The 27,703-nt window shown below is 38.7% G+C and overlaps 1 protein-coding gene across 4 annotated transcripts in view; it reads left to right on the top strand.

Annotated features, from left to right (window-relative positions):
* Window positions 1–9,392: 9,392 nt before the first annotated feature.
* The window catches only part of TMEM156 (transmembrane protein 156), a 57,105-nt gene continuing 38,794 nt past the window's right edge, over window positions 9,393–27,703 (top strand). For 2 of the 4 annotated variants that reach the window (XM_064366387.1, XM_064366378.1), the window contains exon 1: window positions 9,393–9,611. In XM_064366387.1, coding sequence (XP_064222457.1) covers window positions 9,524–9,611 — 88 coding nt within the window. In that variant the 5' untranslated portion in view covers window positions 9,393–9,523. The remainder of the gene's footprint in view (window positions 9,612–27,703) is intronic. The other 2 variants (XM_064366386.1, XM_064366388.1) reach the window with 2 other exon arrangements.

Below are 27,703 nucleotides of genomic sequence, written 5' to 3'. Positions count from 1 at the left end.
TTCTAGGGTTTTTATGATGTTAGGTCTTATGTTTAAGTCTTTAATCCATCTGGAGTTAATTTTAGTGTAAAGTGTCAGGAAAGTGTCCAGTTTCTGCTTTCTGCACATGACTAGCCAGTTTTCCCAACACCATTGATTAAACAGGGAATCCTTTCCCCATTGCTTGTTTTTGTCATGTTTGTCAAAGATCAGATGGTTGTAGATGTGTGGCATTGCCTCTGAGGCCTCCGTTCTGTTCCATTGGTCTATATCTCTGTTTTGGTACCACTACCATGCTGTTTTGATTACCGTAGCCTTGTAGCATAGTTTGAAGTCAGGTAGTGTGATGCCTCCAGCTTTGTTCTTTTTGCTTAGGATTGTCTTGGCTATGTGGGCTCCCTTTTGGTTCCATATGAAGTTTAAGGTGGGTTTTTCCAGTTCTGTGAAGAGAGTCATTGGTAGCTTGATAGGGATAGCATTGAATCTATAAATTACTTTGGGCTGTATGGCCATTTTCACAATATTGATTCTTCCTAAGCATGAGCATGGAATGTTTTTCCATCTGTTTGCGATCTCTCTTATTTCCTTGATGAGTGGTTTGTAGTTCTCCTCGAAGAGATCTTTTACATCCTCTGTTAGTTTTATTCCTAGGTATTTTATTCTCTTTGTAGCAATTGTAAATGGGAGTTGGCTCATGATTTGGCTCTCTGGTTTTCTGTTATTGGTCAATATTAGAGTAGGTGTGATGTGGTACTGAGAAGAACGTATATTCTGTGGATTTGGGGTGGAGGGTTCTGTAAATGTCTATTAGGTTTGCTTGGTCCAGATCTGAGTTCAAGTCCTGGATATCCTTGTTAATTTTCTGTCTTGTTGATCTGTCTAATATTGACAGTGGAGTGTTAAAGTCTCCCACTATTATTGTGTGGGAGTCTAAGTCTCTTTGTAGGTCATTAAGAACTTGCTTTATGTATCTGGGTGCTCCTGTATTGTATGTGTATATATTTAGGATCATTAGCTCTTCTTGTTGCATTGATCCTTTTACCATTATGTAATGCCCTTCTTTGTCTCTTTTGATCTTTGTTGGTTTTAAGTCTATTTTATCAGAGACTAGGATTGCAACTCTTGCTTTTTTTTGCTCTCCATTTGCTTGGTAAATCTTCCTCAATCTTTTTATTTTGAGCCTATGTGTATCCTTGCCTGTGAGATGGGTTTCCTGGATACAGCACACCGATAGGTTTTGACTTTCTATCCAATGTGCCAGTCTGTTTTTTGATTGGGGTATTTAGCCCATTTAGATTTAAGGTTAATATGGTTATGTGTGAATTTGATCCTGCCATTTTGATGCTAGCTGGTTGTTTTGCACATTAGTTGACGCAGTTTCTTCATTGTGTCAATGCTCTTTACCATTTGGTACATTTTTGGAGTATCTGGTACTGGTCGTTTCTTCCTTGTTTAGTGCTTCTTTCAGGAGTTCTTGTAAGGCAGACCTGGTGGTGACGAAATCTCTTAGCAATTGCTTGTTTGTAAAGGATTTTATTTCTCCTTTGTTTATGAAGCTTAGTTTGGCCGAATATGAAATTCTAGAACTTTCTATTGAAAGTTCTTTTCTTTAAGAATGTTGAATATTGGCCCCCACTCTCTTCTGGCTTGTAGGATTTCTGCCGAGAGATCTGCTGGGAGTCTGATGGGCTTCCCTTTGTGGGTAACACAACCTTTCTCTCTGGCTGCCCTTAGCATTTTTTCCTTCATTTCAGCCCTGGTGAATCTGATGATTATGTGCCTTGGGGTTGCTCTTCTTGAGGAATATCTTTGTGGTGTTCTCTGTATTTCCTGGACTTGAATATTGGCCTGCCTTGCTAGGTTGGGGAAGTTCTCCCTGATGATATCCTGAAGAGTGTTTTCCAGCTTGGATTCATTCTCTCTGTCACATTAAGGTAAACCTATCAAACGTAGATTAGGTCTTTTCACATAATCCCATATTTCTTGGAGGCTTTGTTCATTTCTTTTCACTCTTTTTCTCTCTAATCTTGCCTTCTCATTTTATTTCATTGAGTTGATCTTCAATCTCTGATGTCCTTTCTTCTGCTTGGTTGATTTGTTATTGAAACTTGTGTATGCTTCACGAAGTTCTTGTATTCTTCAGTTCCATCAAGTCATTTATATTCTTCTCTAAGCTGTTTATTCTTGTTAGCATTTTGTCAAAAGTTTTTTCAAGGTTCTTAGTTTCTTTGCATTGGGTTAGAACATGTTCTTTTAGCTCAGAGAAGTTTGTTATTACCCACTTTCTGAAACCTGCTTCTGTCAATTCATCAGACTCATTCTCCATCCAGCTTTGTTCCCTTGCTGGTGAGGAGTTGTGATCCCTTGGAGGAGGAGAGGTGCTCTGGTTTTTGGTGTTTTCATCCTTTTGGCTCTGGTTTCTTCCTGTCTTTGTGGATTTATCTACCTGTGGTCCTTGTATTTGGTGACTTTCTGATGGGGTCTCTGAGTGCACGTCCTTTTGTTGATGATGAAGTTATTTATTTCTGTTTTTTAGTTTTCCTTCTAACCATCAGGCCCCTCTGCTGTAGGACTGCTAGAGGTCCACTCCAGACCCTGCTTGCCTGGGGATCACCTACGGCTGCTGCAGAATAGTAAGGGTTGCTGCCAGTTTCTTCTTCTGTTATCTTTGTCCCAGAAGGATACCTGCCAGATATGAGCCTCAGCTCTCCTTTATGAGGTGTCTCTTATAGGAGCTTAAGTGCTGAGCTGTGAGCTCTGTTGTTCCGTTCAGAGCTGCTGGGCAGGTACATTTATGTCTGCTGCAGCGGAACTTACAACTGCCTTTTTTCCCAGGTGCTCTGTCCTGGGAAGGTGGGGCTTTATTTATAAGTTCCTGATGTGCTGCTGCCTTTTTTCAGAGATACCCTGCTCAGCAAGGAGGTAGCCTAGTCACAGTCTGCCAGCAGAGGTGTTGCTGAGCTGCCATAGGCTCTGCCCAGTTGCTGTGTGGACTTCTTTGCAGTTTTGTTTATAGAGGTATAGTTAGAACTTCCTTGGTAGTGGCGGTCTGCCTCAGTAATGGCGGCTGCCTCTGTAATGGCAGACTGCCTCAGTAATGGCAGACTGCTTTGGTAATGGTGGACGCCCTTCCCCCCCAGAGCTGGACCATCCCAGGTCCACCTGCGCTTGCTGTGAAACTCTCAGTCCAGAGTGTTTCAGATTGCTGGTCTTTGTAGCGTTGGGACCTGCTGAGCCAGATCACCTCGCTCCCTGTTTCATCCCCCTTTTTTTCAGTTGAATGGGTGGCTCTGTCTCCCAGGCGTTCCAGGTGCCAGTTGATGTGGCTGCCCAGATTTTTGTGAGTTTTTGTGCACAGACCCACTGTGCTGGCTAAAACAGTCATGCTGGACAGTCCTGGCGCTTGTCAATCTGGGAATCTCCTGGTCTATGGGCACTAATAATTGGTTTGGAAATGCAGTGATCACCCACCCTCTGCATTGTTCTCGCTGGGAACTGCACTCCAGAGCCATTCCTATTTGGCCATCTTGGGTCTGTCCCCTCGTGTTTTAGTTTTTAACAAAAAAGTCTTAAAACAATTATGGCACAACAGTGGTGAAAAGTCATCTCAAATGTATCTTTACAAATATGTGACTGGCACAGCACTCCATTATGAAGAAACAAAGATCAGTTAGAAATGGAGCAGCACTTTTCCTTAAAGAGAATCCTCCCTGAGGTAGTCGGAGAGCACAGTCCTGGTTAGTAGTTCCACGCACCGGGGATGGAAAGAGTCAGTTATTTTTATCTGAGACTGGATCTATTATGTCTGAAACTTTCAGACTCTGAGCAATTTATTTTACTTTATCTCCTAAATATTCAATGGTTGTTATATTTACCATCATGAAGAATGTTTTGGTTATGCTTTTCTGTCTCTTTATGCATGTAATTAACAAGATAATGAATTCTGTTGTTCGATTGCCAGAAACTTTGTTCCCAGAGGCTGAAATATACCACAGTGGTCCCAGAATCCATTTCAGGGTGGTTTTCCCTCCTTTCCTCCACCTCTGTGAGTATAGCTGAGCAGACAAGCCTGACTCATAGTCCTTTTGAGGAAAGAGGCTCCAACAGGTTTTTTCCTGTCTAGGCTGCAATCTCAGTGCAGGGGGTTTTGTTAGTGAAAACAAACTGCCTTTCCAGCTACAGGTGACTGGGGTCAGGACACTATAGGCCAAGCAGTCCTGTGTGGACTGGGCATGAGAAGGCCAGCTACATCCTGAGTGTGAGGGCCTGGGGCAAACTCTGTTTATAATTGAGGATTCTAAACCCAGTGGTGGCTGGTCAAACCAGACTTTCCCACCTAGAGAAGAAATTCACTGAGTGGGCCAGGCACAGTGGCTCATGCCTGTAATCCCAGCACTTTGGGAGGCCAAGGCGGGAAGCTCACAAGGTCAGGAGTTCGAGACCAGCCTAGCCAACATGGTGAAACGCTTTCTCTACTAAAAATGCAAAAATTAGCCAGGTGGTGGCACATGCCTGTAATCCCACCTACTTCGGAGGCTGAGGCAGGGGTTGCAGGAGGCGGGGGTTACAGTGAGCTGAGATCACGCCATTGCACTTCAGTCTGGGCAATAAGAGCAAAATTCTGTCTCAAAAAAAAAAAAAAGAAAAGAAAACGAAAAAGAAATGCACTGAGTGAACAAAGAGAAGGCAGCTCAGCACCCTTTCTGGTTCTCGAAGGGGCTGACTGTACTTCCGTGTTGGCCTGGCTGACTCAACCTGGCTGTGACTTTCTGTGTGCATTCATGTCGTGGAGTTCTTTGCAGCAACCTCATTACAGCCACTAAAGTTACCACTGCTGTCTCCTGTTGGTCTGTTCAGAGGTTCTCTCTTGATTTCTGCTCTATTAAGTTCAAGCTCCAGCCCAGGGGATAGCTTCCAGCCTCAGAGACACCACAGCCCCTTTCTTAATCATCTGTTTCTAAAATAGCAAAGAGGCCGTGTGAGTGGAGAGACACAGAATTATGTTTATTAAGTTATAATTTGTATACAGTAAATGATATACACCCTTTCTTAGAGTACAGTTCTAGAATTTTGACTAACACACAGTTGTATAATCACCACCATAATCAAGATGTAGAACATTTCCATCATCCTAAAAATTTCCTTGTGTCCCTTTGTCATTAACCCCTCCCTCTGTCTCAGCCTCTGGCAACCACTGATCTACTTTTTGTCTCTGTGGTTTTGCCTTTTCCCAAGTGTTGTATTAATGACAAGGCCTTCATTAACATCCTTATTTAAACCAACATGTGCCCTACCCAACTTTCTGCTGGCACATCTCACCCTCATACTTTGCCTGATTTTTTTTTCCAAAACACTCACATTAACTGAAAATAAATTATTATTTACTTAATTATTCTCTCTCATTGGAATGTACACTCTCAGTAGACTGTGAGCGTGAGAACCTTGCCTGCTTGCTGCTACATCTTCAGGGTTCAGGACGCTGCCTGATGTTAAGTGTATGGTAAATATTTGTTGAATGAACCATAAAATGAATGAGGAGACTGGAACTTCCGGGGACCCTCTCCATACTCAGGCAGACCTTGTTAAAAAGAGATTATTTTTCCCCACAAAAATGTGTTGATCTAAGAATTGCTGTGTTGCCAAAGTAGATGATTATCTGCTAGTAACACAATTAAGAGTAATTAGGGGCCTGGTGCGGTGGCTCATGCTTGTAATCCCAGCACTTTGGGAGGCTGAGGCGAGTAGATTGCTGGAGCCTAGGAGTTTGAGACCAGCCTGGCCAACACAGCAAAACCCCATCTCTACAAAAAATACAGAAATTAGCTGGGCCTGGTGGTGTGTGCCTGTAGTCTCAGCTGCTCAGGAAGCTGAGTTGGGAGGATTGCTTGAGCCCAGGAGGTTGAGGCTGCAGTGAGCCTTGATTGTGCCCCTGCACTCCAGCCTGGGCAAAAGAGCAAGACCCTGTCTCAAAAAGCAAAGAAAAGAGAAAAGAAAAGAAAAGAAAAAAAGAAAAGAAAGGAAAGAAAAGAAAGGAAAAGAAAAGAAAAAGAAGTAATTAGGCTAATCCAAATTATAATCTTTTAAATTTACTTTGGGGCTGATTAGATTACCTAGAATAGAACGGGCCTGAAGTGACTAAAATGGAAAGGATAGTAACTATTTTATAAGGTAGTTACAAAAAATTTAATGCTACAAATTGGGTTCGGTGTATACTGCTCAGGTGATGGGCGCACCAAAATTTCACAAATCACCACTAAAGAACTTACTCATATAACCTGTTCCCCAAAAATCTATAGAAATAAAAACATTTTTTAAAATGACCCATATATAAGTGAAGTGTTTCATGCTATGGTTCTCAGCTGGGAGCTATTTCATTCCCCCAGGGACATATGGCAATATCTAGAAACATTTTTTTCTCTATTTGGTTTTCAAAACTGGGGTAGGGAGGCCAGGTGTGGTGGTCATGCCTATAATCCCAGTGCTTTGGGAGGCTGAGGTGGGATGATTCTTTGAGGCCAGGAGTTTGAGACCAGCTTAAGTAACATAGTGAGGCCTCATCCCTACAAAAATATTTAAAATTAGCTGAGCCTGGTGGCACATGCTTGTAGTCCCAGCTACTCAGGAGGCTGAGGTGGGAGGATTGCTTGGGCCTGGAAATTCGAGGCTGCAGTGAGCCATGATCATGCCAGTGCACTCCAGCATGAGTGATAGAGACCCTGTCTCTTAAATTTTTTTAATTAAAAAAACTAGGGTGGAGACAGCTGCTATTGGTACCTGCTGTTGAACATCTTACAATGTACAGTATAGTCCCCACAATACAGAATGGCCTGTCTCAAAATATCAATAGTGCCACCAGTGAGAAACCCTGGGTTAGTGCAGCATCAGACACATAGTAAAACCTATATTGGTGTTTGCTATAATTATTATTTTATAAGTGACCCTTCTTGACAGATGTTCTCACACAGCCTGATAGTGGATGTATAATACAACGTTGGGTTGAGAGTATTATGTCTGCAGTCAGACCCTCTGGGTTTGACACCTAGCTTTACCCTTTATTAACTGTGATTTTTGAGCCCTTACTTGACTTCCCTATACTCCATATTCTTTGCCTGTACAATTGGAATAATAACAGCAACTCCCTCAGAGAGTTGCTGGGGAACTGGACAAAATAATTCATACAAAACGTTCAACACCGTGCAGTAGCACATAGTAAATGTTCAATAAATGCCATTGATTGTTGCTGCTGTTCTTGATCCAATAAAGACCTTTCCATTCTATAAAGAATATAGTGAAGATATAGAGGACAGTTTCAACTAGAAAAAAAATTACTCATATAAAGTATATACAAGTGTATATTTCATATATTAATAAGTAACTTTGTAGAAGTTAAATTTAAACTATCCTTTTTAAGGCTGCTATTTATAATTTTTTATTTTTATTTTTTATTTTTTATTTATTTATTTTTTATTTTTTATGGCATTTTAGGTTTTGGGGTACATGTGAAGAACATGCAAGATTGTTGCATAGGTGCATATGTGGCAGTGTGATTTGCTGCCTTCCTCCCCTTCACCTATATCTGGCATTTTTCCCCATGATATCTCTCCCCAACTCCCCACCCCCCGCTATCCCTCCCCTATTTCCCCCCAACAGACCCCAGTGTGTAGTGCTCCCCTCCTTGTGTCCATGTGTTCTCATTGTTCAACACCCGCCTATGAGTGTTTGATTTTGTGTTCTTGTGTCAGTTTGCTGAGAATGATGGTTTCCAGGTTCATCCATGTCCCTACAAAGGACGTGAACTCATTGTTTTTGATGGCTGCATAGTATTCCATGGTGTATATGTGCCACATTTTCCCTGTCCAGTCTATCATCGATGGGCATTTGGGTTGGTTCCAGGTCTTTGCTATTGTAAACAGTGCCACAATGAACATACGTGTGCATGTGTCCTTATAGTAGAACGATTTATAATCCTTTGGATATATACCCAGTAATGGGATTGCTAAGTCAAATGGAATTTCTATTTCTAGGTCCTTGAGGAATCATCACACTATCTTCCACAATGGTTGAACTAATTTACACTCCTACCGACAGTGTAAAAGTGTTCCTATTTCTCCACATCCTCTCCAGCATCTGTTGTCTCCAGATTTTTTAATGATCGCCATTCTAACTGGCATGAGATGGTATCACAATGTAGTTTTGATTTTTTTTTAAATCAGAAAACAACAACAATGGAAGCAGCGGATATCTGGATTTTCTAAACAATAATATTTGTTTGCATGTATGCTTTATACACCATAAATTCTCCTTACCCTTCGTTTATATTCTAAGACAAAGTATTTTATTTCACTGGGATTATTATAATGAAAGTAACTTTTTTTTGACATGGGAACTGGGAATGTGGATTCTGTAACAATAATTACTGTATTTATAGTCATAATGTTAATGAGTTCCATCAGACTACTAGAATACAGTAAAGTAGAACCAAAATTTTACATGTGTCCTCAGTTTATCCTTTTTGTACTGTATTATCTTCTAGATATACTATTTTCTGAACACCAGATTTCAGCACAGCATCTGGCACTAAATAGGGATCGATAGTCATTTATTTAGTAAATGACTAGCCTGGCCAACATGGTGAAAACCTGTCTCTACTAAAAATACAAAAATTAGCTGGGTATGGTGGCAGATGCCTTTAATCCCAGCTACTCAGGAGGCTGAGGCTGGAGAATTGCTTGAACCCGAGAGGTAGAGGTTGCAGTGAGCCGAGATTGTGCCACTGCACTCCAGCCTGGACAACAGAGCCAGACTCTATCTCAAAAAAAAAAAAAAAAAAGTAAATGAATGAGTGATGTCCATACAACCTAGACATCACTGACATTCGCCCTTTTATTTCTTTCTTTCTTGAGAAGGGGTCTTACTCTGTCACCCAGGCTAGAGTGCAGTGGCCTGTCATGGCTCATTGCAGTCTCAAATTCCGGGGTTCAAGTGATCCTCAGCTTCCTGTGTAGTTGGGACTACAGAAGTGCACCACCACACCTAGCTATATTTAAATTATAATAGAGAGGAGATCTTGCTCTGTTGACCAGTCTGGACTCAAACTCTGGCCTCAAATGATCCTTCTGCCTTGGCCTCCGAAAGTGCTGGGATTATAGGTGTGTGCCACTTCGCTCAGCCCACCATTTTATTTTTGTGAGTATATTGTGGGTTTATATTCATACATTGGTAAACAAGGGAAAATAGCTTCGGTTTCTCTGGGGAGAAGATCCCCTTGCTTCTTGAGTTCATTTATTTACCTTTCTTGCTTAGAAAGGTAAGTAAATGGTTTCTAAGTATTTATTGGAGGGTTTTTTTTTTTAAATGTAAAGTGACTCAAAAGTGAAGTCTCTCAGTTTAAGACTTCTTTTTTTTTTTTTAAGTCTTACTCAAAAGGAAGTGAGTATGAGGTGAATTGCATTAACCTAAAGTACTGTCGAGATGAAACTTAAAGCAGGAAGCAACATACCATGAAGGTACTGGAAGGGAATACATTTGTGTCATGTGAAGAAACATGACAAAAACAGCCCTCCTTAAATTATTTGTGGCAGTAGTGATCACATTCATTTTAATTTTGCCGGAATATTTCAAGACACTGAAAGGTGAGTATGTAATTGTAATCTAGCTTTCCTTTCTTAATTTAAAAAAGTTAGTGTCAGCTAGTGGATACAGAAATGATCCTCTTTTTGGATACATGCTGCATTGGCTGAAGTTCTAGATCTGAAAAACTAATAAAATAAAACAAGATTGCAATTTTAGTTGGCTGTTATATAGGACAGTAACCTAATTCATAGTACATAATTATAGTAGCATACCTAAAAATGAAAATATTTAAAATCTGTAGTCTAGATTTCAGACATTGAGATTACAATAATCTCATCACATGACTGCTCTTTGAAATAGTTTCTTCAAAGCAGCTTTAAGTATGCTTTTACATTCTGGAATTATTTAATAAAGAAAGTGATATTTATTGTGTTTAAAATGCTAGAATTCCCTCTACTACAACTATTTCACGCAAATAACTTACTGTCATCTTTTGACAAGTAAAAGCATTTATACATTTTGAATATGCAATTAAAATAAGGTAAGTGAAAATTTAAACAGATTTGTGTGTATGTATTTGAGACTGGAGAAAAATGGAAAAAAATTAACTTTGTGAATAACTGCTAAAACTTAGATTAGGAAAATAAATAGGTATAAATTTAAACTATTTTTACATGCTAGCAAGATATTTGAAAATTTATTAATATGATTGTTTGGATGGTAATTGTGCTCTCTAACATTTAATAAGAAGAAAAGGTGAAAAGGCTGTATTCTATCAATAACTAGTCTTTATATGAATTCGATTAAAATAACATAAAAACTCATATTTGATGACTTGCTGCAATGAATATTTATTGTTGTATATATGTAATGCTAAATAGCCAGATAAAAATATTTTTGCTAATTGTATTTGATGATATTTCAGTGATTATTTGATGTTGCATATACATGATGCCAAGTAGCCAGTTAAAAATATTTTTGCTAAATAAACACTATGACTACAAGTTGGCTTTCTGGCCTTATGTTACTTAGATGAAGCAATCATAGCACATACTTTTAATGCTGATTTCACTGGGTGAAAAACGTGTTATAAAGATAATAGTTAGAAAAAAGATAGCCTATTTTTAAGATATTGTGAGCTGAGAGTAAGCTCATGCAATAGTTATCCAGGGTAGGTTCTATCTGTCTGTCTGTCTGTCTGTCTCTCTCTCTCTCTATCTACACATAGTACCTCTAAACAATAAGATTGGATCTCATGAAAACCAGGTAATCATCCCAAAAATGACTTAATTAACTATTGGTTAGTACTTTATGAGAACTGGCGACTACAGGAACATGTTAAAGGTTTTTATTTTGGGGCAGACACACAGTTCTTTTAGGTTTTGTTTCTCAAAGTGAGAAGCATGGCCTTCTGGGGCAGTTGTGAGCAGAAAGAAGATAGATGAAGTACAGAGAAATTCTTTTTTCTGACACAGAGTCTTGCTCTGTCGCCCAGGGAGGAGTGAAGTAGCATGATTCTGGCTCACTGCAACCTCTGCCTCCCTGGCTCAAGCAATTCTCCCAAGTAGCTGGGATTGCAGACGCATACCATCCTGCCCAGCCGCCCTTTTTTCGTATTTTTTTAGTAGAGATGGGGTTTCACCATGTTGGCGAGGCTGGTCTCAAACTCCTGACCTTGTTATCTGCCCACCTCAGCCTCTGAAAGTGCTGGGATTACAAGTGTGAGCCACCACGCCCAGCTAAAGCACAGATAAATTCTTAGCAGAGGACAGATGGGAGCCTCTTCTATTGGTGGGTAGAAGAAAGAGCTCTTATAAAATCCATCTTAGCCAAACTTCCTTGGCCTAATAGTAATGTGTCAGTTCTTCATCTTGTCAATAATCAATCATCATTTATAATGATGTTTGTTCTCTTGCTTTCAAAACTGGTTACCTCAGCTCCCAATACTACCTTTACTGCCTTGCTAAACTTAAAATAGCTGTTTCTGTTCTCCTGGTCCAAGAACAGCATAGATATTACTCCAAACTCTTTCTGGGTTGCTGGATTTTTTTTTTTTTTTTTTAAGAGACAGGGTGTCACTGTGTTGCCCAGGCTGACCTCAAACTCCTGGGCTCGAGTAACCCTCCTGCTTCAGTCCCCAAGTAGCTGGGACTACAGGCATATACCACCACACTCAGATGGATTTATTGGGGGATTTTGTTTCAAAGGAACCCTACTTGGGGCCAACAAACAAAAATGTTCAAGAACCACTGTCTTCTTTTACATTATTTAGCAGTAGAAGGAATTTTGCACAGAGCTGCCATAAACAAAAAGCTGATTACTAGGCAAAATTATACACATACAATTGTGTAATAATAATGCTTTATATTTTTATAATGGTTTATGGATCACCAGGAACATCTTTTTATAGCCTCATTTACTATAGTCCCATATTGATTAAATGAAGGAAACTTGAACATAATTGTCTTGCTTTTTAAAAATTAGTTCTTAATCACAATACTAGTTGGCCTATGAAGTGAGTTAAATTGACAACTAATACTCAATAAAATAGCTAGTAAAATTATTTATGATAAGCTAAGAATGTTCTAGAAGTACTACAATTAACCTTGTGAAATTCCCTGTCTGGTCTTACCCCATTAGTTACTTGTCTTTTTTTTTTTTTCATTTTTTCTTATATTCTATTCCCTTTAATTTCTAAGATAAATATTATAAAATAATTTTTACTTATAAATTATTCACAGATACCCTATCTTTAACATGTCAAATGAATTCAAAAGGACTCTTAATGAGGAATAATATACTCATGAGGTTTAATAGATTTGATTTCAAAATAATAAACCCTCTGAAGCCCTATTGAAAATAAAGCACCTTGTTTGATCATTTTTCATCTAGAATGTATCTGAGTCTCTGAATAATCACTAGTAGGAATATTCAATGATCACGATTACACAGTGCAAGCTATTTAATCTAACTTTACCAAAACAGGGGAGCTACTTTACACTGTTTGAGACTTTTAATGAGTTTGCATTGGGTATGTACTACTAACAAGATAACCTATTTTATAGCAGTGTTTTTTAACTTTTCCATTTATTTGAAAGGCAGCTAGGATATAGTAGTTAATATAATGGTTTGATGCATTTATATTACATGTAGATGATGGAGATACAAAAGGGAGTGGTGGATATATTTTGATTCAGAGCTTCTTGCAATTAAAGGAGCTGGCTCACTCCCAAATAAGAGACTTTCGAACCTGCTTTTGTTGAACTTAAAGTGTTTAAGAGAGAGACTTGGCTAACCTTCATGTAAATCCCAGTGATCTTTTATTTCTTTATTTATTATTTCACCTGTGCTATGAAACTGGGGCTACAAAGATGAAAGACAACTCTTTCTTCAAGGAGTTTTCAGTTGTGGGGATGACTGACCAGCGAACAACTAAATAAAATACAGGAATTAACTAAAATAGGGAGGTAAACAAGATGCAATGGGAACATAAACATTGCTTCCAAGTCTATCTTTGGGAGAACATTCCTTATATTTCCATTTGCAAAGAGAAATAATTGTCAGAGTTTGAATGATCACCTAGTATTCCTGCTTATCTGCTTGCAAAAGCACTCTTCAAGAGAAGAAATGGTGATGATAATTATTGATTTTTAAACAAAATATTCTCATATCAGTATATCAATAGTTCCTGAAACTAGAAATTGCAGTGAGTCACACAAGTGTACTCCCAATGATTTGTGGCTATACAGGATAGAAATAGCACAGATGAGCCTGGGCGCAATGGCTCACGCCTATAATTCCAACACTTTGGGAGGCTGAGACAGGTGGATCATTTGAGGCCAGAAGTTCAAGACCATCCTGGCCAACATGGTGAAACCCCGTCTCTACTAAAAATACAAAAAAATTAGCTGGGGCTGGGCATGGTGTAATCCCAGTACTTTGGGAGGTAGAGGTGGGTGGATCGCTTGAGGTAAAGAGTTCAAGACCAGCCTAGTCAAAATTTTGAAACCCTGTCTCTACTAAAAAAACAAAAATTAGCAAAAATTAGCCAGGCATGGCAGCACTCACCTATCATCCCAGCTACTCTGGAGGCTGAGACAGGAGAATCGCTTGAACCCTGGAGGTGGAGGTTGCAGTGAGCCGAGGTTATGCCACTGCACTCCAGCCTGGGGGACAGAGGGAGACTCCTTCACAAAAGAAAGAAAAAAGAAATTAGCCAGGCATGGTGGTGGCATGTGCCTGTAATCCCAGCTACTCTGGAGAATTGCTTGAGCCCAGGAGATGGAAGTTGCAGTGAGCTGAGATTGCCCCACTGCATTCCAGCCTGGGCAACAGAGCAAAACTCCGTCTCAAAAAAAAAAAAAAAAAGGAAAACCACAGATGAAAACACCTCAAACCTAATTTTATCTAGCTGTTTTGACTTCCTCACTTTCTTTTAAGAGCCAAGCTGACATAAACTCTGTTTATCAGCTTTCATTTCCCCTTCGATTTCACACTTTGTGATGGAAATGATGGTGTAATGAAGAGTGAAATTGAAGAAAGCAAAGGATAAAGAATTATAGGATAAACTGATATAATATGAGCATATGTTCACAGATTTAAATCTATATTATAAAGACCAGTACACCAAGGGTAATTGCAATTAATTTCCTGAAAGTGCTAATCTAGTTCTCAAAAATGAATGCTTTTTTCCTTATTCATAAGTATTTAATCAGTAATCTCCAATAAGTTTTAAAATATAGCCTTAAGACTATTTAAACAATTTTTAAAACATTTTAACAAATACATTTACATGTGCCAGTACTATGCCAAGTACTTTCACATATATTTTACAAAATAATATTTTACACAATAACTCATTATAACGTATTAAATCTCTCTACTCATGGTGCAGCGTCATTCTCAAGAGAGAATGTTCTGAAAATCTTCAGGAAGAAGTAATAAAACTAGATGGATAAATTTACTTTGTGGTAAGATTTTGCTTCTTTTTTAAAACATGTATTTATTTGTTTATTTTTGAGACATCTCACTTTGTCACCCAGGCTGGAGTGCAGTGGCATGATCTTGGCTCACTGCAACCGCCAGCCCCTGAGTTCAAGCCATTTTCCTGCCTCAGCCTCCCGAGCAGCTAGGACTACAGGCACGCACCATGCCCAGCTAATTTTTGTATTTTTAGTAGAGATGGTACTTCGCCATGTTGGCCAGGCTGGTCTTGAACTCCTGACCTCAAGTGATCCGCCCGCCTCAGCCTCCCAGAGTGTTGGGATTCCATGTGTGAGCCACTGCGCCCAGCCAGATTTTATTTCTTATTGAATTTTCTGAATCATTACAGTTTTAAAATGGCCACTAATGGACACGATATTTTTATATATACATTTTAGACACTATGTGTTGACAAAAAAATGTGTTGAATATCACGCTTTTCATCACTTTGACAGAACTGGCTTTCTTCTCTAATCTGTTAAGTTGCAATACCAACAACCTTTGCTTAGGGTGCTTTCTAACTGCTTGTCTCATTGTTTTGGTGGATAAATGTTCTCTTAAATACATGGACACAGGGAAGGGAACATCACACACCGGGACCTGTCAGGGTTGCGGGGCTAGGGGAGGTATAGCAGGGGATGGGGGAATTGGGGAGGGATAGCATTAGGAGAAGTATCTAATGTAGATGACGGGGTGATGGATGCAGCAAACCACCATGGCACGTGTATACCTATGTAATAAGCCTGCACGTTCTGCACATGTACCCTAGAACTTAAAGTACAATAAATAAATTTTTAAAAATATTCTCTTAATATATCTCTTTTGATTTTTGGTTTTTAAAAAATTTTTTAAGACAGAGAGAATCTTGCTTTATGGCCCAGGCTGGACTCTGATTCCTGGGTTCGAGCGATCCTCCCAACTCAGCCTCTTGAGTAGCATATCTTTTTGCTTTAATTTTTAAAAAATAACTTTCCCTAAGACATTCATAGGGTGATATATCTTTCCCTTACACTGTTCTGTTTCTTTTCTCTTATCATGTATATTTTATCACCTATCTAATTTGCCTATTTATTATGCATTTTAAAAAATCATCTGATTTCTCCAAATAGAATGTAAGCTCCATGAAACTGAGGGTTTTTTGTTTTTTTTTTGAGATGGAGTTTTGCTCTTGTTACCCAGGCTGGAGTGCAATGGAGTGATCTTGGCTCACCGCAACCTCCGCCTCCTGGGTTCAGGTAATTCTCCTGCCTCAGCCTCCTGAGTAGCTGGGATTACAGGCACCCGCCACTATGCTTAGCTAAGTTTTTGTATTTTTAGTAGAGATGGGGTTTCACCATGTTGACCATGATGGTCTTGATCTCGACCTCGTGATCCACCCGCCTCAGCCTCCCAAAGTGCTGGGATTACAGGCTTGAGCCACCGCGCCCGGCCAGAAACTGAGGTTTTTGTCTGCTTTGTTCACTGATGTGTTTCAAGCAGTTAAGATAGTGTCCATCATATTAGGGGCACTCAGTGAGTATCTGTTGAGGGAGCAAACTTGCTGAATCATACTGTTAAGGAAATAAAAAGAAAATCTTGAAGGAAGCATTTCTGATCTGATGTTCATAAACATCTTGTGTTTTAGGCAGGCCAGGTGCTATCTTCATATTTTTAAAATATTAAATTTCATCACAAACCTAGAAATTTTAGGTTGTGCAGCCTGTGAAATTTATTTTGCAGAATATTTTACTTGAGAGATGTGTCTTATTACCCTGAGTCATTTTCCTGCCGTTTTCTCTATCTACAGGGAATTTCATAATATTCATTTACTTCTCTTATTTTGACAAGTAAAATAAGTGAGCAGTCTCTTATGTCTCAAACCTGCCTTTCAAATCTTGCTATGGTATGTTAAAAGTCATCCCAAACTTTGCCCCCTGCCTCCAGCAAACATTTTCAGTGGTCTTTCCCAAACACGATGAATAAATTCATAGTCCTTTGCTCCTGATCTGGTTAACACTACAGATATATCACCCATACACAATGTGATTTTTTTTTTTTTTGCCCCTTTCCTGCTTAGTATTACCAGACAGGCTTCAACGATTGGCCCCAAAATTGAAAAATAATAGAGATTTTGCTATTGAAGTGGATACTCTTTTAGAGTTTATTCTGATTGTTAAAGAGGCAGACCTGTGACCAAAGAAAAACATCATATGTCAATGAATGTCTTTGTAAATTAGGCAGCTAAACCATAAAGTCTCTCCTATCCTGGCAGCTAAAATTTTTAAATTGCTGAATTATGCTATAGAATAACCAATAATGTGAAAGACTTTTTGAAACAATCTACTATGTTTTTAACAGGCATAATTTACATACAATAAAATGGAAAGATCTTTTTAAAAAACTTTTAAGCTCAGGGCTACATGTGAAGGTTTATTATACAGGTAAATGCATGCCACAGGGGCTATAAAGATTATTTCATCATCTAGGTATTGAGCCTAGTACCCATTCATTATTTTTCCTGATCTTCCCTCTCCTCCCACCCTCCACCTTCCAGTAGGCCCCAGTGTCTGTTGTTCCCCTCTATGTATCCATGTGTTCTCATCATTTAGCTCCCACTGATAAGTGAGAATATGTGATACTTGGTATTCTGTTCCAGTGTTAGTTTGCTAAGGATAATGGCCTCCAGCTCCATCCATGTTTCTGCAAAGGACATGATTTTTCTTTTTTATGGCTGCATAGTATTCCATGGTACATATATACCACATCTTCTTTATGGAAAGATCTTAAGTGTTCAGTTTCATGAATTTTGACAGTTTCATGAATTTTGACATTCATGTGCACCTGTGTAACTACTATCACATACCAGATAAAGATTTACATCACCCCAGTAAAGATGCCTCTGGCTCGGGCAGGGGTGGTGGCTCACACCTGTAAATACTAGCACTTTGGGAGGCTGAGGTGAGCAAATCACCTGTGGTCAGGAGTTAGAAACCAGCCTGGCAACATGGTGAAACCCCATCTCTACTAAAAATACAAAAATTAGGCCGGTCATGGTGGCTCATACCTGTAATCCCAGAGCTTTGGGAGACTGAGGTAGATGGATCACGAGGTCAGGAGATGGAGACCAGCCTGGCTAACATGGTGAAACCCTGTCTCTACTGAAAATACAAAAATTAGCCAGACGTGGTGGTGCATGCCTGTAATCCCAGCTACTCAGGAGGCTGAGGAAGGAGAATCACTGGAATCCGGGAGGCCGAGGTTGCATGCAGTGAGTGGACATTGCACCACTGCACTCCAGCCTGGTGACAGAGTGAGACTCCATCTCAAAAAAAATAAAATAAAATAAAGTAAAATAAATTAGTTGAGCATGGTGGCGTGCACCTGTAATCCCAGCTACTCCGGAGGCTTAGGCAGGAGAATCACTTTAACCCGGGGGACAGAGGTTGCAGTGAGCTGAGATGGTGCCACTTCACTCCAGCCTGGGTGAAAGAGTGAGACTCCATCTCAAAAACAAACAAACAAACAAAAAACAACAAAAATATTCCTCTGACTCTTTCCTTTCAAATCTCCTGCCACATCCCCAAGGCAACATCTGAACTGTGTCACCATAAATTAGTTTTGTCTCTTCTATTTCATGTAAATGGACTCATCATACAGTAAATATTTTTGGTCTGGCTTTTTTTTGTTTGAGATGGAGTCTTGCTCTGTCACCCAGGCTGGAGTGCAATGGGGCGATCACAGCACACTGAAACCTCTTCCTCCCGAGTTCAAGTGATTCTTCTGCCTCAGCCTCTAGAGTAGCTGGGACTACAGGTGCCTGCCACCATGCTTGGATTTTCTTTTTCTTTTTTTTTTTTGTATTTTTAGTAGAGATGGGGTTTCACCAAGTTGGCCAGGCTAGCCTTGAACTCCTGACCTCAAGAGATTCGCCGGACTTGGCCTCCCACAGTGTGGGATTACAGGCGTGAGCCACTATGCCCGCACTGGTCTGGCTTCTTTACTTAGCATGTTTTCGAGATTCATTTATGCTATTGAGTGATTCAGTAGTTCCTATCTTTTGGGTGCAAAGTACTCCATTATATCAATACACAGTATTTGTCCCTTTATCCATTGGATTATTTCCAGTTAGGGCTATTATAAATATGCTGCCATAATTGTACAAATGTTTGTGTCAGCATGTTTTCGTTTCTATCCAGTAACACTCTAGTCGTGGAATACCTGGGTGTCTTACTCAGTTTGGGCTGCTATAACAAAGTGCTGTAGACTGAGTGGCTCGTAAACAAGAGCCTTCACAGTTCTGGAGGTTGGAAGTTCAAGATCGGTGTGCCAGTGTTGTTGATTCTGATGAGGGTCCTCTTCTAGGTTGCAGAATGCTGACTTTTCCTTGTATTCTTACGGGATGGAAATAGAACTAGTTACCTCTCTGGCCTCTTCTTGCAAGGGCACTAGTCCCATCCATTAGCTCCTCACTCTCATGACCTAATTATTTCCCACAGACTCCACCTTCAAATACCATCATATTGGGATTTTAGGGGGAAGCAAACGTTCAGTCCATTTCACTGGGTATATTTAATTTTACAAGAAGCTGCCAAATGTTTCTCGAAAGTTGTCTTACTAGCAATATTTCTAGTAGCAGAAAATTCTCATTTTCTCTAGTTTATATTTAATGTGCTGAAGCAATAACACTTAGAATATGTATAGTCAAAGAAATAATCTACATTTCTCCCAAAGTTCCCTGACAACTACTTAATGAGGTCTTGGGAAAATGTGAGTTGAACTAGAGCAGCCCCTGGTATGCCTATTATCTGTCAACTAATGAAGACTCTATTATAAGTTTTCACTTATTTGTAGAGGTCAACAGATAATTGAGATTTCTTTTCTTGTAGTCATACCCTGAAAAATACTCCTGGCACAAAATATCTAGAAATGTGAAATAAAATGTATTTAAAACTTTAGAAATGTACAGTTGAACTGATAAGAAAATAAGACTCCTGACCAGGTGCAGTGGCTCCTACCTGTAATCTCAGCACTTTGGGAGGCCAAGGCCGGCGGATCACCAGAGGTCGGGAGTCCAAGACCAGTCTGACCAATATGGAGAAATCCCATCTCTACTAAAAATACAAAATTAGCTGGGTGTGGTGGTGCATGCCTGTAATCCCAGCTACTCAGGAGGCTGAGGCAGGAGAATCGCTTGAACCTGGGAGGCGGAGGTTGCAGTGAGCTGACATCATGCCACTGCACTCCAACCTGGGCAGCAAAACTCTGTCTCAAAAAAAAAAAGAAAAAAGATAATAAGACTCCTCCTTGGAGGCAGAAAATGAGTAGGAATTACAAATACAAATAAGAGTGAACAAATTAGTGCCTCAGGAGCATCTACAAATCTCTGGTGGCCTGAAATTCAGTTTCACTGGGTCATATTTCAGGAGACAGAAGGCAAAGTCTAAGACTGAGACATTACTGAGATACTAAAAAGTGGTATGCTCCATAAAACAGCAATCTAGGACAAATTCTGTCTGGGTGTGAGGAAATTTGTCTGTCTTCACTTTGGCTATGGGTGGAGAAAGGAAAAAGAGTCCTTTGAGAGTTTGTAAACACAGCTGGCCATTACTTAGATGTTGAGGATCATTACCTGTGAGGTGTGAAAAGTCCAATCCAGGACTGTAGTTAAAGTCACTTTGGGTTAGTGGTGCCATTAGACACCCATCAGAGGAAAACAGCAATCCTCTCTGGAGGAAAATATCTTTACACCGTTCTTCAAATAATTTCCCAAAGTAAAATTCCAAGGAACAATAGCTATTACAAAAATCATAAAACACATGAAGACTCAATGGACAAAAATCAACAGAAACAACGAACAGTAGAATCAGATTTTCAAAGAATTCAGATATTGAAATTATGAGATATGAAATAGAAAATAAATAGTTTGTTTCAATACATAAAATATTGCATCAAAAAATATGAGTGCGTACAGAAGAATGTAATCAGACTCATTTCACACCATATACAAAAACCAACTCAAAATGGATTAAAGACTTGAAGATCTAAACTGTAAAACTACTAGAAGGAAATATAAGGAAAAAATATCTATGACATTGGTCTGGGCAATTTTTTTTTGGTTGTGACCCATAAAACAGGCAACAAAAACAGAAATATACAAATAAGATTGTATCAAACTAAAAATCTTCTGCATAGCAAAGGAAACAACTGAGTGAAAAGAAGCTTATGGAATGAGAGAAAATATTTGCAAACCATATATATGATAAAGGTTTAATAGCCAAAATATATAAGAAACTCAGACAACTCAACAGCAAGAAAATAACCTGATTAAAAAATGGGCGAAGGACACTGAAGAGATATTTCCTCTTTTTTTCTTTTGTTTTCTTTTTTCTTTCTCCTTTTTCTTCTTCTTCCTCTTCTTCCTCCTCTTCTTCTCCTCCTCCTCCTCCTCCTCCTTCTTCTTCTTCTTCCTTTTTTTTTTTGTGACATGATCTCACTATGTTGCCCAGGCTGGAGTGCAGTATGGCTCACTGAATAATTGACCTTCAGAGCTCAAGTGATCCTCCCACCTCAGCCCCCTGAGTAGCTAAGACTACAAGTGTGGGTCACCACACTGGCTAATTTTTAAATTTTTTCATAGAGATGGGGTCTCACTATGTTGCCCAGGCTTGTCCCGAACTCCAGGGCTCAAGTGATCCTCCTGTCTTGGCTTCTCAAAGTGCTGGCATTATAGGCGTCAACCACTGCATCAGGCTGACATTTCTTGAAAGAAGACATACAAATGGCTAATAGGTATATGAAAAAATTCTCAACATTACTAATCATCAGAGAATACAAATTGAAATCACAGTGAAATATTATCTCACACCTAAGATGGCTATTATCAAAAAGACAAAAGATAACAAGTGGTGAGAATGTGGAGAAAAGGGAACCCTTGTACACTGTTGTGGGAATGTAAATTACTACAGCCATTATGACAGACAGCATAAAGGTTTCTCAAAAAATTCAAAATTAGAACTACTAACCAGGTGCACTGACATGCACCTGTAGTCCCAGCTACTTGGGAGGCTGAGATGGGAGGATCGCTGGAAGTCAGGAGTTTGAGAGCAGCCTGGGCAACTTAGTAAGACCCTGTATGTTTAAAAAAAAAGTAGAACTACCATATGACCCAGCAATCCCACTTCTGGGTATATATATATTTGAAGGAAATGAAATCAGTGTGTCAAAGAGATCTCTGAACTCCCATATCCATTGCAGCATTATTCACAATAGTCTAGATATGGAATCAACCTAAGTGTCCATCAATGGATAAAGAAAATGTGGTACATATACACAAGGTAATACTATTCCACCTTAAAAAAGGAGAAAATTCTGTCATTTGCAACAGTATGAATGAATCTGGGAGATACTATGCTAAGTGAAATAAACCAGGCACAGAAAGAAAAATGCCACATTGTCTCACTTATATACGGAATTGCAAAAAGTTGAACTCATAGTGGCAGAGAATAGAGTAGAATGATGGTTACCATGGATGACAGAGTAGGGTGAGGGGAATGGAGAGATGTTGGTCAAAGGGTACAAAATTTCATTTAGACAGATGAATAAGTTCTGAAGATCTATTGTATGGCATACTGACTATAGCCAATAATAATGGATAATATACTTGAAAATTGCTAAGAGAGTAAATGTTCTCACCACACACACACACAAATGGTATGTGAGTGATGGATATGTTCTTAGGTTTGATTTAATCACTTAACAATGTGTGTGTGTGTGCGTGCACGCGTATATATATGTGTGTGTGTATATATATATAATGTGATGTTTTGGTGTGTGTGTGTGCATGTATATATATACGCACGTGTATATATATATATATGCACACACACACACCAAAACATCACATTATATACCATAAGTATATGTATAATTTTTATTAGTTAATTATACCTTAATAAAACTTGGAGAAAAGTATCTGAAAATGTATAAAGTTTAAAATAAAATGTAAGGTACTATGATTGGGAAAATAGCAACAATTTTTACACACAAAGTTAATAGAACAAACAGAGTTATTTATTCTCCCAGCCTAAAAATAATATGAAGCAAATTTGTGGGGAGGTCTAATACTCTGCCACATTTTTTAATTCTAAAAAACAGTATGAGCAAGAAACAAAGACTATTTAAAATTACCGGTCAAATTTGAAAAAGAACTAACTAGTAGTTATAATTGTGAATGTACAATAAATTAGAAATGCAAGGAATGAAATGAACAGATTAGATGCAACTAAATAATGAATTAGTGAACTGGAGTAGAGATCTGAAGAAATTACCTAGAACACAGCACAGAGGTTAAGAGACATGGAAAGCAAATGGAGCTATTTCTAATCAAAACTGCAAAGAAGAGAAGAGATAGAATAGGGTAAAGGCAATATTTGAAGAGACAATGGCTAAGAACTTTACAGAATTATTGAAAGACATAAAACCTCAAATTCAGGAAACCTAATAAATCCCAAGCAAAATAAATGATGAGAAATTCTGCAAAACATGAAATCTAAAGATATATATATATTTTCGAGATGGAGTCTCACTCTGTCACTCAGGCTGGAGTGCAGTGGCACCATCTCGGCTCACTGCAAACTTTGCTTCCTGGATTCAAGCGATTCTCGTGCCTCAGCCTCCCAAGTAGCTGGGATTACAGGCACCTGCCACCACACTGGCTAAGTTTTGTATTTTTGTATTTTTAATAGAGTCAGGCTTTCACCACGTTGGCCAGTCTGATCTTGAACTATTGACATCAGGTGATCCTCCCGCCTCAGCCTCCCAAAGTGCTAGGATTACAGGGTGAGCCACCGTGCCTGGCCAACAGATCTTAAAATAACCAGGGATAAATGCAGATTGTCTTTAAAAAGTTTAAAGGACTAGTGTGACAGCTCAGTTTTCTCTTGAAAACAACCGTGAAAATCAGAAGGCAATGAAAAATGCCTGCAAAGTGCTCAGGCAAAATTGTTGTTGACCTAGAACTGGTGGGATGTATATTTTCAGATAAACAACGCAGAGAGTTTACAATCATTGGACCCTCAGTGAAAGAACTTCTTAAGAATTAGCTTTAGGAGAAGGAATGCAATCGCAGAAGGAAGGGCAGAGATACAAGAAGAAACGGCAGGGGAAAAAACCCTCAACAACAATTATAAATGTGTGAGTAAATATAAACAAATCCTGAAAATATTAGTTGCATAAAATTTAAAAACTCAACTAATTTGCATGTCAATGAAAAAACAAAATAGAACGAAAGTCAGGAAGGAGATGATCCAAGTTAAAGTATTCTAAGATCCTTGTATTGTTTCAGGGAGGGTAACTGTTGATTGACTTTGGCTTTAAGGATGCATGTTAAAGATTACTATGGTAAATACAAAAATAATAGAAATATAGTATCTAACCTCAGATAACTAAAGGAAAAACAAGGGAATGAGAAAAAAATTCACTAAATCAATTTAATAGCTGGAAAGGCAAGAAACAGTAGGAAGTGTGGTACAAATAGAAAACATTAATAATATGGTATAATTTGATCCCAGTAATGTAACTGGGCAAATCTATTGAAGTAAAAAGACAAAAAATTATCAGACTAGATTAAAAAAGCAATTTCCAGAAATATGCCATTTAAAAGAGACCTATCTAAAGCATTAAGATAAAAGTGAAAAGATGAGAAAAATATATAGAACAAAGAGTAACTGAAGAAAGCACATGCCATTGTGTTAATATGAGATTTTAAAATTAACATCATTACTAGCAATAAAGAAGGTTAGGATATATGGATAAAAGTTTCAAGTCACAAGAATATGCATCAATTCTAAATTCGTATGCCCCAAACAAGATAGCTTTAAAAAGACAATTATAAATCCATTATTTAGTGGGAGATTTTAAACATAACTTCTAAGCTGTAAAATACAACAAGGTGAAGAATAGGAATATAGACGATTCAGACAATTCAAATAGCTAATTTTATCTGATGGATATATTTAGAATATTGAACTCAACATCTAGAACATATATTCTTTTCAGAGAATAAAAATACATACTTGAGGTGGTTTGGCTGTGTCCCCACCCAAATCTCATCTTGAATTGCAATAATCCCCACTCGTCAAGGGTGGGACCAGGTGGAGGTAATTGAATCATAGGGCTGGGTTCCCCCATACTGTGTCTCGTGGTAGTGAATAAGTCTTATGAGATCTGTCGGTTTTATAAATGGGAGTTCCCCTGCACGAGCTCTCTTGCCTGCCACCATGTAAGACATCTCTTTGCTCTTCCTTCATCTTCTGCCATGATTGTGAGGCTTTCCCAGCCATGGGGAGCTGTAAGTCTGTTAAACCTTTTTCCTTTATAATTTACCCAGTCTCGGTGTCTTATTAGCAGTATGAGAACAGACTAATACAATACTAGACTATAAAAACAAGCATCAATACATTTCAGACAATCTTTAATATACATCTCTGACTAAACGAAATTAGATTCTAGTAACAAAAAGAAAGCTAAAAATAGGTAATATATTTGGATATTTAAAAAATTCACTTCTAAATAACCTATGGTTGAGAAGAAATTATAATGGAAATTAGAAAATACTAATAATTGAATGACAAAAAATACTATCTTTAAACTTATGCAATATTACCAAAATATATAACTTTAAATGCTTATACATCAGAAAATGAACAGTAAAATAAACCCAGAAAGTAAAGGCAGGAAATAATAAACACAGGAGCAAAAGTCAGTGAACTTAAAAGGGTAGATACAGAAAGGATTAATAAAATCACAAGTTGGTTCTTTTTTTTTTTCTTTTTTTTTAGACAGAGTCTCGCTCTGTCGCCCAGGCTGGAGTGCAGTGGCAGGATCTCGGCGACTCACTGCAACCTCTGCCTCCCGGGTTCAAGCAATTCTCCTGCCTCAGCCTCCCAAGTAGCTGGGGACTACAGGCACATGCCGCCATGCCCGGCTAATTTTTTGTATTTTAGCAGAGATGGACTTTCACCATGTTGCCCAGGCTGGTTGCGAACTCCTGAGCTCGGGCAATCCACCCACTTCTGCCTCCCAAAGTGCCGAGATTACAGGCATAAGCAACCGCGCCTGGGCAAGTTGGTTCTTTTAAAGGTCTAATTGTATGGACAAACCACTGGAAAAATGGATCTGTTAATGTATTAGTCCACTTCCAGCGCTGATGAAGACATAGCCGAGACTGGGTAATTTATAAAGAAAAAGAGGTTTAATGGATTCAGTTTCATGTGGCTGGGGAGACCTCACAATCATGGTGGAAGGCAAAAGGATATCCTACATGGTGGCAGGCAAAGAGAGAACGAGTGCCAAGTGAAAGGGCTTTCCACTTATAAAACCATCACATTGCCTGAGACTTATTCACTACCATGAGAATAGCATGGGAGAAACTGCCCCCATGATTCAATTATCTGGGTCCCTCCCACAACATGAGGGAATTATGGGAGGTACAATTCAGGATGAGATTTGAGTAGGGCACAGTCAAACCATATCAGTTAGGGCTGCTGTAACAAATGATCATAAACTTAGTGGCTTAAAACAACACAAATTTATTGTCTCACAGTGTAGGTTAGAAGTTGAGCAGAAGTCTCCCGTTCCTTTTGGAGGCTCTAGAAGAGAATCCATTTTCTGGCTGTTTCTAGCTTCTGGAAGCTGTCTGAATTCCTTGGCTTGTGGTGGCCTTCCATCTTCAAAGCCAGCAGTGGCCTGTTGAGTCTTTCTCATATTGTATCACTCTGACATTGAGTCTTCTACTACTCAGTTCCACATTCATGATTACATTGGGCCCACCCAGGTAATCCGGGATAATTACCTTATTTTAAGATCAGCTGATTAACAACCTTAATTCCATTTTCCACCTTAATTCCCCTTTGCCATGTTCTGGAACATATTTACAGTTTCCAGGAATTAAGATAGGGACATCTTTGGGAGCCATTATTCTGTCTGCCAAAACTGAATAAAAAAAAATGAGAGAAGGTACAAGTAACTAATGTTAGAAATGAAAAAAATATAAGTATAGACATAGCAAAATTAAAGATATAATAAGAGGATATTATGAATAATTTATGTCAGTACATTTAAGGACACATATCTAGGAATATATAACTTACCAAAACTTAGGAAGAAATGGAAAGCCCAAGAGTTTTACAACAATTAAAGAAACTGAGTCAATGGTTTAATCTTCTCTGTTTCAGATGATTTTCACACTAGTTTCAGATGATTTTCCAGGCAAGTTCTGCCAAACTTTCAAGAAACAGATAAATGCAATTTTATGTAAATTTTTTCAAAACATAAAAAAGAGGAGACATTTATTTATTTGTTTTTAAACAAAAAGATGAAAATTCTATTTACTGGGAAATTTCTGCTGATTTTTTTTTTTTTTTGAGATGGAGTCTCGCCTTGTCACTCAGTCTATAGTGCAATAGCTTGATCTTGGCTCACTGTAATCTCTGCCTCCCAGGTTCAAGCGATTCTCCTGCCTCAGCCTTCTGAGTAGCCAGATTACTGGCACGCACCACCATGCCTGGCTAATTTTTGTATTTTTAGTAGAGACAGGGTTTCACCACGTTGGCCAGGCTGGTCTTGAACTCTTGACCTCAAGTGATCCACCTGCCTGGGTCTCCCAAAGTGTTGGGATTACAGATGTGAGCCACCACACCTGGCTCTTGCTGATTTTTGCATAGGTGTGTGACAAAAGCAACATCAGAATTTATTATGATTCTGTCTACAAATTGGAGAAGATGATTCCATTGGTTTATTAAACCCCTCAGTGTCTTCTACCTGCCCTTCCTAACCTTTACATTCAAAATTATCTTCCTGCCTATATATCTGTTAGTCAATAATCTTTCTTCCATTAAGTTTATGAAATTCTTCATGACATGACATGGACTTTGACAGTGCTGTTTTTGATGTCATAATACATGGCATATTGACTTGTGGTAATATGACTTATAGTTTATTCAGAGGTCAGTAAACTATGGTCTTTTACAGCCTCTTTTATTTAAAATGGTTGGGAAATAAAGAATATTTCATGATGTAAAGTTTATATTAAACTTGAAGTTTAGTCTTCATAAATAAAGTTGGAATACAGTCATGCTCATTTTTATATAAATTTTCTGTGGCTGTTTTCATCTTATAAGGTGTGTAGCTG

Source organism: Aotus nancymaae, unplaced genomic scaffold, assembly GCF_030222135.1.
Source record: "Aotus nancymaae isolate 86718 unplaced genomic scaffold, 86718_ANA_hifiasm-v0.15.2.pri h1tg000006l, whole genome shotgun sequence".
NCBI lineage: Eukaryota > Metazoa > Chordata > Mammalia > Primates > Aotidae > Aotus > Aotus nancymaae.
Note: the sequence above shows the minus strand (reverse complement) of the source record. Positions and strands in the feature narration are given on the sequence as shown.